The sequence below is a fragment of the Pezoporus occidentalis genome, unplaced genomic scaffold (assembly GCF_034315485.1).
Source record: "Pezoporus occidentalis ecotype Australia unplaced genomic scaffold, CSIRO_AGI_Poc_V1 ctg93, whole genome shotgun sequence".
Lineage (NCBI taxonomy): Eukaryota > Metazoa > Chordata > Aves > Psittaciformes > Psittacidae > Pezoporus > Pezoporus occidentalis.
The window spans coordinates 116,131-129,278 of record NW_026916294.1 but is presented as its reverse complement, the minus strand read 5'-3'; the positions used below and the strand labels follow the sequence as shown (position 1 = coordinate 129,278).

The following is a 13,148-nucleotide window of genomic DNA, read 5'->3' as shown; positions in this document are numbered from 1 at the left end:
GAGGAAAGCCTCTCAGGGATTTGAAGAGCAATAAATGCATAAAGTCTTTAATTGTATTCTTAAATTGACAGGCGAAGTATGTTGCCCTAATGAAGAGCAAAACAGAGTTTCAGTTGGAGTTGGTGACTCTTGTTGCCAGGGAATGCCTTACTCCATATCAGGCAATCAAATCTGCTGTGGTGGAACCCTCCATGACAGTTTCAATCAGCAGTGCTGTGGTGGAGAAGTCATAAGCACAGATTTGGTCTGTTGTGGTGATGAAGAAAAAGGTACTGCACACAGACCTGTCACAGGTATGTGATAAGTTTTCAAGAAAGTCAGTCTTCATCTTTCTAAATCTCTTCTGTCATCAACCATTCAGCAGTGACACACTCAGATTTAAGGTGTGTGTGCCAATTTGTTGAAATGATGTTGGATTTTACTCACCTGTTCTGATAGACTGCAAAATGGTGAGCTTTCAATAACCCTTCTTCACCTTCATCCAAAGGCTGCAGGGATGGAGACACCAGAAAAATTTGAAAGGAGTACATGATCTTTCATTATACCAGTCAGAAAATAGGAACAGTCTCCTCTCAGTGAGTAGAGCAGACGTTTGACTTAGCCGCCTTGTGTGCTGCCATGCATTCTAGTTCAGGAATTTTCCATTCACTCTGGAGATGTGGGGTCAGTCACCTAGAAACTGAAGATTGCTATGCTGTCTGCTTGGTGGTCTATGTCCCTTCACTTGTGCATCTACATAGGGGTAAACTATTGCAGTTGAAAATTAACAAAACTTAATCCCTAGCACTAGACACATGCTCATAATGTGTATCCCATTAATCTCCTGCATACCACTGGAAATTAATCCATCATTCAGAGGTACAATCTGAACCCTACTTCCTCATAAAGCACTCTGTGACTAGCTGGTGACAGAGATTGGAGGTATTATTACAAACCCTATTCAGGTCTTTTCATGTATCTTTTCTTTCCACAGTTATTAGACAAATTATATATCATCAGCCATAGGCTTTCTCAGCCTGACAAAAAGGCTTCAGAAACAATTGCAGTCTCAAAGGGGAGCCTTATTTCAAAACACAGAAATAATGCAGGTTTAGTACCCAGTTCTGCTTGGTGTACAAAGAAGAGTGATGCAGTGGTTTAGCCATATGCCAGTTTGAACCTCTAGTTATACAACTAAAAATCTTTATATCTAGCTAAGAATCCAGATCTGAAGGCTGAACTCCTCATTTCCCCAAAAATGAGCTTTATCTTCAGTTTTCTTTTTTTACATTTACTGGATCCTTCAGCTGCTGTGGTATTAGAAATGTTTTAGTTCTGAATAGAGTGCCAGGAAAGGCTGATGAGAAGATACACTGCAACACATTCTGGGGTCTGTCTACTATCCTTCCCTTCCAGTGGTGACTCATGGATTGAACAGCACTGCATGCATAATTTTAACTCACCCTTTCTGTGATCCCTAATTGTGCCTGATCTCACAGGCTCACAACCTCAGCTCTGAACAAGGCCCTCTTGCATAGCCACACATTGTGTGGCTGCCACGAGAAGGGGCTGGCTCATAAAACATCTCTTTATGTACTTTATTACTTAAACTCTTTTATTTGCCTGCAGGAGCCCTTTAACAAAATCACATTGAATTGACTTTCTCATACCAAATCAAATCTCCCTGGTCCCAGTTCAGTTGTCTTTGTCAATATGTATTTTATAAATGGAGTGAATTAACAGATGCTGTTGGAACAGAACTGCTGGGGTAGCGTTTATGTTTTTACTACTCTCTCTGGGCAGATGAGTTGTGTAGGAGTCTAATACAGGTATCTTGGGATGAAAGTTATGTTCTTCATTTCAGTATATATATATTTAACATTTTTTCTTAAATAAATATATTTAGAAAACCTTTCTATTCCTCTTTTTAAAATGTGTTTAACCTATAGCTCTCTATCATTTACACCATTCTTCATGAGAATGGGTCAAGATGACATTTTTTTGGCTATTATAGAAGAAAACTGCTTTTTCATCACTTACAGGTTTTCTGTGAGGACTTTATGCTGTGAGCCAGCATACAGCTGAACACAAATACAGGTTTGAAAGGTGAATTAGTGCCATAGTTGAAATGAGATGGTATTCTTTTGCATTAAGCCTAGAATAGATTATGGTTCCTTATTATTTGGTATACATCATGCTCAATATGTTTTTCTTAATTTCTTAGAGTAATTCAGCCTTGCTAAATGCATCATGAAAATACACAAGCCAGGCACAAAAATCTACCGGCTCCCTATCCCTATTATTATAATGATTATAATGGAAAAAAAATACTCTCACATTAAAACATAATTTACTTATCATTAGCAAATATATAAGTAGAATTTTGCAAGAATATGGTAGCTGGAAATCTGATCTCAATGCCTAGAAAGGGAAGAGGTAGCAGGGTGGCTTTATGCAAAAGCTAAAGTGCTTCTGAAGCTCATTTTGGTAGTTGGCAGTGAATGCCATGTTGAAAATATAATGAGCATTTAAAGCTTTTTGGGGGGGAGTTTTAATTCCTTGAAAAAAGTCATACAGGAAAAACATGAATCACTAAGCGTGCAAACCTTGTGCTCACCCTTATTTTGTTGCACAACCAGTTTGAAAGCAACATGCGTCTGCCCAATGTTTTTTTAAGGGCTTGAATCATAGAACTTTTTCTTGTGCCATTATATACCTCTTTTCAGAGTCTGTGCTGCAAAAGGAGATGTCTTGTTCATCTCACATTACTCTTTTAATTGCCAGTTTCTTAGGTTTTCTTTTTCACCCCTTGTTGGCCTATTTTAGTGGGGTGACCATAGAGACATCTACTGGCAAAGGCTGGCAGTGATACCATCGTATATGCACATTCCGAGCCCCATGGCTGCGCTGTGATTGTCAGAGTTGTCCATTTCTGTCTATAAAAGATAATGTCAGCTAAAACCACTCTTGGATTTTCTCTAAAGAAAAAATAAAATAAAGCTAGTAAAATGCCACAATACTGACATCCCAGACTTATGCTTTATACTGTTGTGGTTCCTGATGTGTAATAGTTGCAATACCCATGTGTAAACCAAGGATTTTTGGAGTAGTTTGCAGTGTACACTGGCTCTGTATTTTGCTGATCCTCTAGTCTGGCTCCAAAGGCTAAGCCTTTTAATACTCATTTTTTTCCCTTTTGAAAGCATTGGTTTTGCAGATTTACTAAATTAGTAATTCATCACTCAGCTCTGTTCGTAATTTTTTTTCAGTTGCTGGGGATGAGCATGAAATAATTGTTGACAAAAATCACTGTTAGCAGGAAGTGTCTTTTCCAGCCCATGGATTTTCTTTTTGCTGTAATGCATTATGTGCCTATGAAACATAAACATATAGAACACGACAGACACATTCCAGCTGATTTATAAACAAACCATTTGTATTTCGGTATTTTGCTGAATTCAGCAAGGGTTTGTAGGAATTTCTGGATCCTTAAGCAAATTGAATAAAGTGATTTTTAGAAGGCAAATCAATCCAATATTACATGGTCTTATTTTGGGGTTGTGTTTTTTTGGTTTTTTGAGCATATTTAAAATTGTACATTTGAGGTGTCAAGGTTCAGGAGTCAAGTGCTACATGTGATAAATTAAGCAAAGGTCAGAGGCTATGCAATGCAGTTTCAGAAGATTGTCTACCTCTGCCTTTGCAGCTCATTCATGCTGAAGTGATGCACTATGGGAATTACTACCAAACTCTGCTCTGCAACATCTGCTCTCCCTAAGTGAGTTAGTGCACGTCAGACATCTTTATGTCAGAATATTGCAGTGATGGATGCAGTCTTCAGAAAATGCTGCATAAAAATCTGGTGTGCTGTTCTGGCCATTAAGTGAAATTACTATTTAAATTAATGGCGCTGTCACAGTTTATCTGTGCAAGGAATGAACGCTGATTAGGGTATTAAGTAATTAGCAATTTATCACACTGGAACAAGGTTGATAATAATTAAAGAAGTAATGGTTTACCAAAGAAACTAGAAAGGGAGTCACTTCTTGTTATGTGAGTGAAATCTTGGCTGAAAAAATTAATTCAGTTAAACAAAGATGAGGTTTTCTGGGAAAGAATACAGCTTTGTTTCAATAGGAAAACAGTTTGTTATCAACATTTTAGTTTGCCTGTCAAAAGTCTCTTGGGGCGGAGTTGCTTATTAGTATTGAATTGAGTCATTTGCTGCATTAATTCGCTACTTAAAATTGGTAGAATCCTAGGACAATTTGGAATAAGGGTATGATGAGGAGGAAGTATCTACCTCTTGGAGAGCTGGTGATTATGGTTTGATTGCTGTGAATAGAAGCAGCCCTGAAAGAAGGGAAGGTATGTAAGTAATATCACCATTTTCAGTCATTACAATGACTGCAATGAGATGCTGTGAATGCTGTAGCAGGATTGAACTCTTAAGAGTAGCTTTCAGTATGTATGACTTCCTAAGAGAGATTTGCTGCAATAAATGGCAGTGAGACAAGTGGCCACTTTTGCATGTGTTTTAAAGGCCTACATACTACAGAAGAACTATGTCAAAGACAAACTACATTATAGATGTAACAGTATATTACAGCCCTGGTTCTTCGTGTGATATCTTTCTAGCTGAATTAGAAACAACACTGATTTTGTTGCCAGTTATAGAGGTGTTTGTAGCATTTGGTTCACAATTAAAATGTACCCCATTCTTTAAATGGTATGGGGTTCAACACCAGTATTTCACAGGTGCAGAGTGATTCATGTGAATACATCTATTTTTTATATATATAAATGATCAGCTTTTAATTTTATGATAAAATTATTAAAAATGCAAATTATATTTAGATAGTAACTTCTCACAGAACAGTTCTCTGTATTTGCTGTGATATTTGGCAAGTCACCCATTCGGTTCTATGTACCTGGTATGAACCCCCACTTTAAAATATAAAGTAAGACATGAAACATTCTGGAATGCTCAGATGCACTATTGGAAGACTGCCCAGGTGAGGGGGGATGAATGAGACCTGACTGGAAAGTACATGGAGAAGCTTTCCCATTTTCCACATTTCTAAAGGAAATTTTCACCAACAGTCTGTCTTCATCCTGTTGTGCACAGCACCTTGCTATGGTATTTCATAGCACAGGTTCTTCCAGAAGTTCAGTAATGGTGTAAGTTGATGGTAGGGGATCCCTGTTTATTCTTCTAATTCTTGATTGTTTTCAGTAGGTCTGGAAGTCAGGACACTTGCTTCAGTCACCTCACGTTCGAATTTAATCTCGCTTTAGCTAAATCTGCGTAATTCCAGCTGCTGATGGTTTTATGCCAAGCTGTATTTCATCCTGAGCTTTCTCCTTTCTTATCTATTTATTTATTTACTTACATTTCATATTCAGATATATTTTTTTCTTTATTCATTTCAGGGATGTTCTGCTGTGGGCAGGAATACGTGAATAAATCAGATACCATATGCTGCTCAGGTTCCAGTGGTGAGTCCCTGGCGCATGTTAGAAAGAATGAGCAAGTGCCAGTAAAATGCTGTGAAACTGAACTTATTCCAAAGAGCGAAGAATGCTGTAATGGAGTTGGATATAATCCTTTGAAATATGTTTGCTCTGACAAGATTTCAGCTGGAATGGTGATGAAGGTAATTGATAGAAAATCTCTCAGTAGCTCTGATTTCACAATGGAAAGAGAAATACACTGTTCATAACTATTTTTCTAAAATAGGAATATAAAAAATCTTGTGTGCATTATTCATTTTCACATTACATCCATATTAATACCGAATGAGTTCACCGTGATTGATGTTATTGCAATGAATTCTAAAGGAATTAATAATGATTAGCTGCCTCTGTGAAGTGTTGCCCAGCACTTCAGATTAGTACAGCAGCTAAAAGCTGGCATGCTAACAAGATTGACATGTATAGCCAGTTTCTGTTCTGTGACTACTGCTCCTGATGATGTTCCTTAAGTGGAAATTAAAATTGAAGTGGCCAGTTCTGAAGTATAAAAATGCTATTATAGTTCAGCTTTGGCAGGCAGTATTACTATAAATAAAATAGTATTATATAAATAAAAATAAAACAATTTATATTTTCTTGATGGACTTAATCCTGATCCTATAGAAAACCACTACAATTTTGGCATAAATTTCAGCAGTAGTGGGACAGGTCCCTATATAACTTTTAGCAGCAATGAGGGTACTATGTTTTTGATACCTTTTGTGCCTAATGAATTTTATAGTTTATTTTCACTCTTTTTCACATCTGAGTAAAACAAGCACTATAAAGGTTAATTCCACGTCTTCTGAGAGTGGCCAGTGATTATAGGTTTTGGCATGAGACAATCTGGCCAAACTTTCAAAGCTGTAAAACCTTGCAAATACAATAGAAATCTTCAAGAGTCAGCACCCTGCTGTTATACCTACGCTGTAAAAATATTTTTAACTGTTATTACAATTTGTGTTTAAGAAAATGAACATTTCAAAGGATGGAAACCCTGGGTTTGTAGATATTTATTCTTCTTTTATTATTCTTCTATTATTATTTCATGTAGAGACAGGGAAAAAGTGGGTGATAGCGAAAGAAAGAAAGAGAGAGAGTTGGATATTGTGAATTGTGCAATATGGAAATCAGGTAGGTACTGTAAAAGTAAAAAGAAAGCCAGACCTCATCCTGCCACATACAGGTGTTTCTGTATCATTTTCATTCATCTGCTAAGTTAATACAGAAATATTTCTTCCATCCTCTCCTTTTCATGTCAATGTTTTCATGTCATTTCATTTTCAGACTGAATAATTTTCTAGAGAAGATCCAAGTGTTGTGATGAGTCAGCTACAGTTTGCACATGCACTGTATTAGTAGTTCATGGAAGGCAAGAATAGGTTAATGAATTCTGGTAGATAACATGCAAGAGCCATGCCTTAGGTCTAACATATAAACAAAGGCAACACTTTGTATTTCACTTACCTCAGTGGAAAAGAGATTGCAGTGCTAACTTTCCGATGTTTGTAAATTTACCAGCACTAGAAGGATTGATATTCTGAGGTATAATCTGAAGCTACTTTATATGTGAATCCAGTCCATCTATATCATACATCCTATATTGATATTTATTACAATGTAATTTTTGTGAAAGTGCCAAGTTTGGGAAATTAAATTAGCTGAAGTTCATAATCAGCTATAAACCTAATTTCTAAAGGTAAATTAATAAAGCATTACATAGAATCTGTTTGGTTTTCCTTCAAAAGTTTGGGGTCTCATGGACAGAAATATTTGTAGCAAATATTGCAGTACATTTCTTCCTGCAACAACCTATATTTTATGAGAATTATTGCTCTCTAGCTTATGGTTTAGCAAAAATACTATTTCATGAATTTTAACGGAAACTAGTGACTGTTCAGTGTGTATTTCTGTTTCTGTTTCTGTGAACTGTTCTTTATGGGTTAAATTTTATATCTGCGTCAACATTTGCAGAGGTCCTCTTACTGCAGCAAAACTGCTGTTTAGGAGGAATGTGGTAGAAGACATGATTTATATAGCCCATGGGTAGAGTCCTCTGCCTTGAAAGCTGCCAAGGAATTGCATAGAGCCCTCTTGTGTACTTGGCAAGCTGCATGAGGGGCTGGGAATTAGCTACTGATTTGCCACAGGATATTGGCTTTGCAGGAGCAGAATGTTCAAAATCTTGGATAAAATCCTGTTCTCACTTGATTCTAGACTCTTCTGTGTTCAACAAACCCAGCCACTGAGAATTCCAGTGGTTGAAATTTGTGATGTATTCATCCAAGGACCCTACAAAAAAATGTTTCTTTTAGACAGGATTATAAAAGCACTAATGAGCAAAGAGGGCAGACAGACCAAAGGCTGAAAAAGTTTCCCATACACTAGAAATAATTGTATCTTGTGTAAAGGCAGAGAAATACTAATGGAAGCATTTCTAAGGAAAGAAAGATGCAGTATACACATTAACACTGAATGTGCATTTATTAGGTAAAAGAAGAATGCAAGGGTAATATTCTTTGCCCTTTATCTATGGAGGCAACAGCACATTGTGGCAAGTGTGACTTTGATCCCAGCAAGAATATCTGTGTGTGGATAAAAGATTCACAGAGTGCTACAGAGAAGGAGATAAAGGAAGGTGTGTGTCCAGCTGAAGAGGAGACTGTCTACACAGGAAGCCCAAAGCAGTATTCATTTACAGGTAATGAAAAGTGGCGTATCAGATTGGTGATTTACTAGTCTGTTTAATTCACTCTGAAGAAAAAGATGTCCTGAATGCTATCAGGTATTCTAATTAAATGTGAAGCAATTGTGGTGAAGTAGCATTCTTTAAGAATTGATCTGTGAATCAGGACAGGATCTTCAGGGAAAAATATATGAGTAGTAAGTTTGGTGAATACCTAAGGTCTAAACCTGCTTCCACAAAAGTTGATAGAAGCATTGCTAGATCAGAAAATGGCCCTGACAAAAGGAGGAACTTCCATATCTGTCTTTAAACATAGAGGTAGTCCCATAGCCCCAGGTTAAAAAAAAAAAGATTATTTTGTATTTGGTAAGACTGAGATGATCCATGTGTTACTTTCTTTTCCCAGACCTGAACCTCGAACCTTTTATCACATATGAGTACAGGGTGGCTGCTTGGAATAGCTATGGAAGAGGTTTCAGTGAAATCAGCAGAGCTCTCACTAATCAAGATGTGCCACAGGGTGTAAGTCCACCAAAATGGGCCAAAGTGGATAACCGGGAAGACATGATACTGCTAAACTGGGAGGAACCACTTCAACCAAATGGTATTGATCCATGTTAAAACCAGAGTAGGTTCTGTTTGACTGACAAGAGTTCCAAAATCACAAAATGTTTCTTAGTTAATCACTGTCACTGGCATGTACATGTTCCTAAAATTGTGCAAAAAGAATTTCCTTTAGGTTGAGTTTATTTTCATTGCGAGTAAGAGTAGAGTCTACCTTCACAGAAGGCAATTTAGTATGTTTCTAAGGAGTGTACAGAAGTCTCCTTTGAGAACAGCAAATGTGATCATAAAATTACAATCATGTTACAAAATATTTGGGGGCTTGGAGTTGGGGGTGGTGGTACACATGTTTCTTTCAGGAAAAAATGGTTATGATTTTCAAATAGTGAGAAAACTTGGAAGACCTCTCAATCAAAAAATTGAGATCTTATGAGATGGTCAGGTTGGATGGAGTGTTGAGTGACATGGTTTAGCACAAGGTGTCCCTGCCCTGGCAAGGGAAGTGGAGCTGGAGATAGATGGATTTAAGGTCCTTTCCAACCCTAACTATTCTATGATTCTATGTTGATGTAGAGGTTGAGGAAAGTAGCTGGTAAAGACATTAGCCACTTGAGCAGGATGATTATTACAGTGGTCACCTAGATATTTGGTTTAATATCTTATGTGTGCAGAGTATAGTAGTATACCATCACATGGGATTTCTCAGCTGACAAAAGGGAGCATGTTCTTTCTGCAATAGGTCTTATTCTTCACTACATCATTCTCCGAAATGGAATCGAACACTTCAGAGGAACAGAAATGAGCTTCACAGACACAAGTGGTGTCCAGCCATACCAAGAATACTCATACCAGCTGCGAGCCTGCACTGTGGCTGGCTGCACAGACAGCAGCAAGGTTAGTGAATTGGTCTTTATGGAACTGGTGCCAGAATTTAATCAGCCAGTGTGCTAACATAAAAATGCTTTTGGAAAGGTGTAATTTGAAGACGTGCTGATTATTGAGTAAGTGAATAACATCAATAATCTTATTTGGATTCATCTACTGATGTGTGATTATTTGGAACCTAAGGTTGACACAAGCAAGCAGCAGAAGAAAGCAGTGTCTCAGTCTCCTGGCAAAGCTGAAATTGCACTGTAGGAACTGATGTTTGTTGAAAAAAAAGCTGTACATGATAGAATAGAGTAAGGAGTTTTTTAATTTAAGCCTTTCTCTCAGGCTTAAAATTAGATTTTTGCTTCTTACTAGGAGGTCAATAGCCTCTTCTTCCTTGCTGTTTTTTAGTTTATCTGCTTTAGCTCTTAGTCTATCAATTTGTTCAACAACCTGATTTTGGGCATCCTTGCACTATATTACCCTTCACTGACTTTCCGTGTCTACACTTGCCTTGGACTTTATGCTTCCTACACTTCCTTTGCCTGCCTCTGCTACAGTTTGGAGCAGACACAGTCTCTTCCTTCCTTTTGTCACTGTTTTATTGCCTGCTGTATCAGTTTAAATCATAAATGCCTTTCACCACCATTACTATTTAACCAGCTCTACTTTCTATTCTACAAAGTACCTGCCATCAGGAAAAAAATATTTCTTAAGCAAGTGACCTCTTTTTCACAGTAATATACTTGCCTCTATGACAATGGATTTTTAGGACTCAAGGGGTCTATTGTCTGTGAGGCAGAGGCGAGGAATAATGACTGTGCTTTGTAATTATAATATATATGGGATATTATATATATGTGGGATTTTCCAGGTGTTTAAGTGTTTCTCTTATTTGTGCAAGTCTCAGGCGAAGTATAAGAAAAGAAACACTGATACAGAGGGATGGAGATAGGCACGTAGTCCTCTATGTGCATGCAGAGCTGTGGTCTGGAAGCTCTATAGGCACAGTTGCAGCAACCATGGGCCTGAGCTAATATATCCTGCTTGTTTCACTTCCCTGTAATTAAGAATCTTACTGTTGCAAACACTGAAGTCTGCAAGTAGGGACTGATTAAAACAAATGCACTAAGACAATATATTATAGAGGGCACATTTTATATTTACAGCATAATATAAATACTTTATGGCTGTAATAACAGAAAAAGAAAAGTGATTCTCAAAGAGAAAAAAGTCTGACACTTATTAAACCAGTGTAATTTGGAAATGCTTCTGTAGGAGATGGTAGAGGTGTGTCAATAGAAAATTAGCTTTTTCCTTTTCCTCCTATTCTTTTTTTTTTTTTTTTTTAAGAAAGAGAGTAACAAGTGTGAAGTTATTCTGTCTTTCAGAATCTTTGGTTTCCTTCCAAAAATATGGACTTGCAAATAACTACAATAGAGTTCAGATTGCATGGGATAAATGGAGGCTCAGCCCCATGTTTACTGGTGCTTAAAATAGATGAAATCAGGCAGTTAAAATGCAGAGACACTGACAAAGCATATGGAAGAGAGTTATCAAGAGTTTTGAAGCAACACAGTTTTTGTTGTTTCACCCTGTGCTACGTGCTGCAGCTAAAACACAGTGAACCTGTTGTGATAAATTGTAGGCATAGGCTTATGTAATGTATTCAAGGTCAGAGTTCATTGTGAAAAAGGAGGAAAATAGTAACTAGTTCTCCAGGCCCTTGGTAATGATATGCCAGCCCAAACAGCATTTTAAAACAAAAATGACATTCTCATTGATTATGGTATCTAGTGTGCTATTACATTAAGTTGCTGTTTAATTCATATGTCTTCAGGTAGTTGCAGTCACTGTCCAAGGAGTCCCAGAGAGCGTTCAGCCACCAGACATCAGTGCTTTGAACTCAACAGCACTACATTTAAGCTGGATTGCACCCAAGAAACCAAATGGTATCATCAAAGAGTACCAGATCAGTCAAGTAGGGAAAGGTCTGATATACACTGATGCTGCAAGCAGAATGCAGCACACAGTATCAGGTAAGGAGGCAAGTGCTCTGGCAGGCTAATGTCCTGTCCTTAGATATAAGACAGTATTAATATACTAAAAATGCTGCTTGTCTGAGGCTTTTAAATTGCCAGTACTAGGCACAGTTTAGGAAGCTTTATCATGACTTACCTTAAATTTGGGGTTTTTTTTGCAATCTTTATATATATATATACAGAGAGAGAGAGAGAGAGCAGTGTATAGCAGTGTAGGAACAGTACTTTATGCCTGAGATAATAAAAAGGAAAAGAAGACAGAAAGGAAAAGATCCTGGATTCTGTTTATAATCTTGTATATAGCTTAGAGCCATTTTCTAAGTACTTGGTGAAATTTCACCAGTGTGTGTGTGTATCTGAAAGACATTTTAGTCGAGGCGTTTTGCGGAAAGGTTTAATTTAGTCCTCAAATGTATTATTTTCACTTATCCAATTCTAATTTATATTTGAACGTTACACTGAAACAACATTATTAGAAATGTTTCTGTTGAACACAAAGCATTCTGAGCTGTCATTTTTCACTCTGACCTCAGGCTGCTCGTCATATTTTTGTTTTTATGATTTTTAGGAATTCATAAATACATTATTTTTTCCTTTCCTTCCCACCCCACCCCTCCCACCCCACCTCCGATTAGGAAACTTAGAGATTTGTAGATTATCCACATCATATGATAGCCACCCAAAGAACAGAAGTTGACTTAGGGCACTTAAAACCTGTCAGGCATATATGGCACTATCAGCCACCTCTCAAAGCACGAGTCCTGAGTGGATCCCTTAGTGCTTTAAAAAGCATCATCCTTGCTGTAGTCACTCACAGAGGAATAAAGGTTTGCTGTTCCTTTTTGACAGTATCATGCTTAAGTGTGAAATTCATCATCAGAATATTATTCCTGTGTCTGTATTCAGTGCTTCTGGACATGAGATATTAACTGTATGCCAGTTGGTGGTAGGTGTTTTAGAATTGCTGTTATAAGTTTATATTTGTAAAGAACACCTACCAACAAGGAATGATCCATCAAACCCATTGAAAAACACTTCTTGTGATCCCACTTCCTTCCCAAAAGGCAGTTATACCTCCAGAATAATTGAGATTTTAATACAAACAATACCAAATGGAACCACCTTCTGAGAAGCAAGACTCATTTTAACTTTTGTGTGCCTGTTCCATTAAGCCACTGTCCAATGCTACCATGTTAAGACAGGAGTGAAAAAAGTGATCGTTCTTCCTGACAGTCTTAATCAAATCTTGTGCTGTTTTCTACAGGAGCTTACTTGGGTAATAATGTGGAATTTGTGGCAGTGATTTAGCAATGTGGATAATTGTTGCTCTCTATATTAAAAGAATAAGATAAACCAATCAAATTTAATTCATACATAACCTCAAATGTTTGAACTGTCTTTTTCCCTGTGGATGTATGTTTCGATTTTCTCATCTTCCTTTTCTACCTTCTCTCTCCCATCCTCCCAAAACTGTCTGCTTTTCCCTGAGCAAC

At 37.3% G+C, this 13,148-nt stretch overlaps 1 protein-coding gene across 4 annotated transcripts in view; it reads left to right on the top strand.

Annotated features, from left to right (window-relative positions):
• Nucleotides 1-13,148, top strand: part of USH2A (usherin) — a 372,227-nt gene that overhangs the window by 290,167 nt on the left and 68,912 nt on the right. For all 4 annotated transcript variants that reach the window (XM_062605800.1, XM_062605798.1, XM_062605802.1 and 1 more), the window contains exons 50-55: nucleotides 72-293; nucleotides 5,413-5,636; nucleotides 7,984-8,194; nucleotides 8,586-8,783; nucleotides 9,483-9,637; nucleotides 11,454-11,652. In XM_062605800.1, coding sequence (XP_062461784.1) covers nucleotides 72-293; nucleotides 5,413-5,636; nucleotides 7,984-8,194; nucleotides 8,586-8,783; nucleotides 9,483-9,637; nucleotides 11,454-11,652 — 1,209 coding nt within the window. The remainder of the gene's footprint in view (nucleotides 1-71; nucleotides 294-5,412; nucleotides 5,637-7,983; nucleotides 8,195-8,585; nucleotides 8,784-9,482; nucleotides 9,638-11,453; nucleotides 11,653-13,148) is intronic.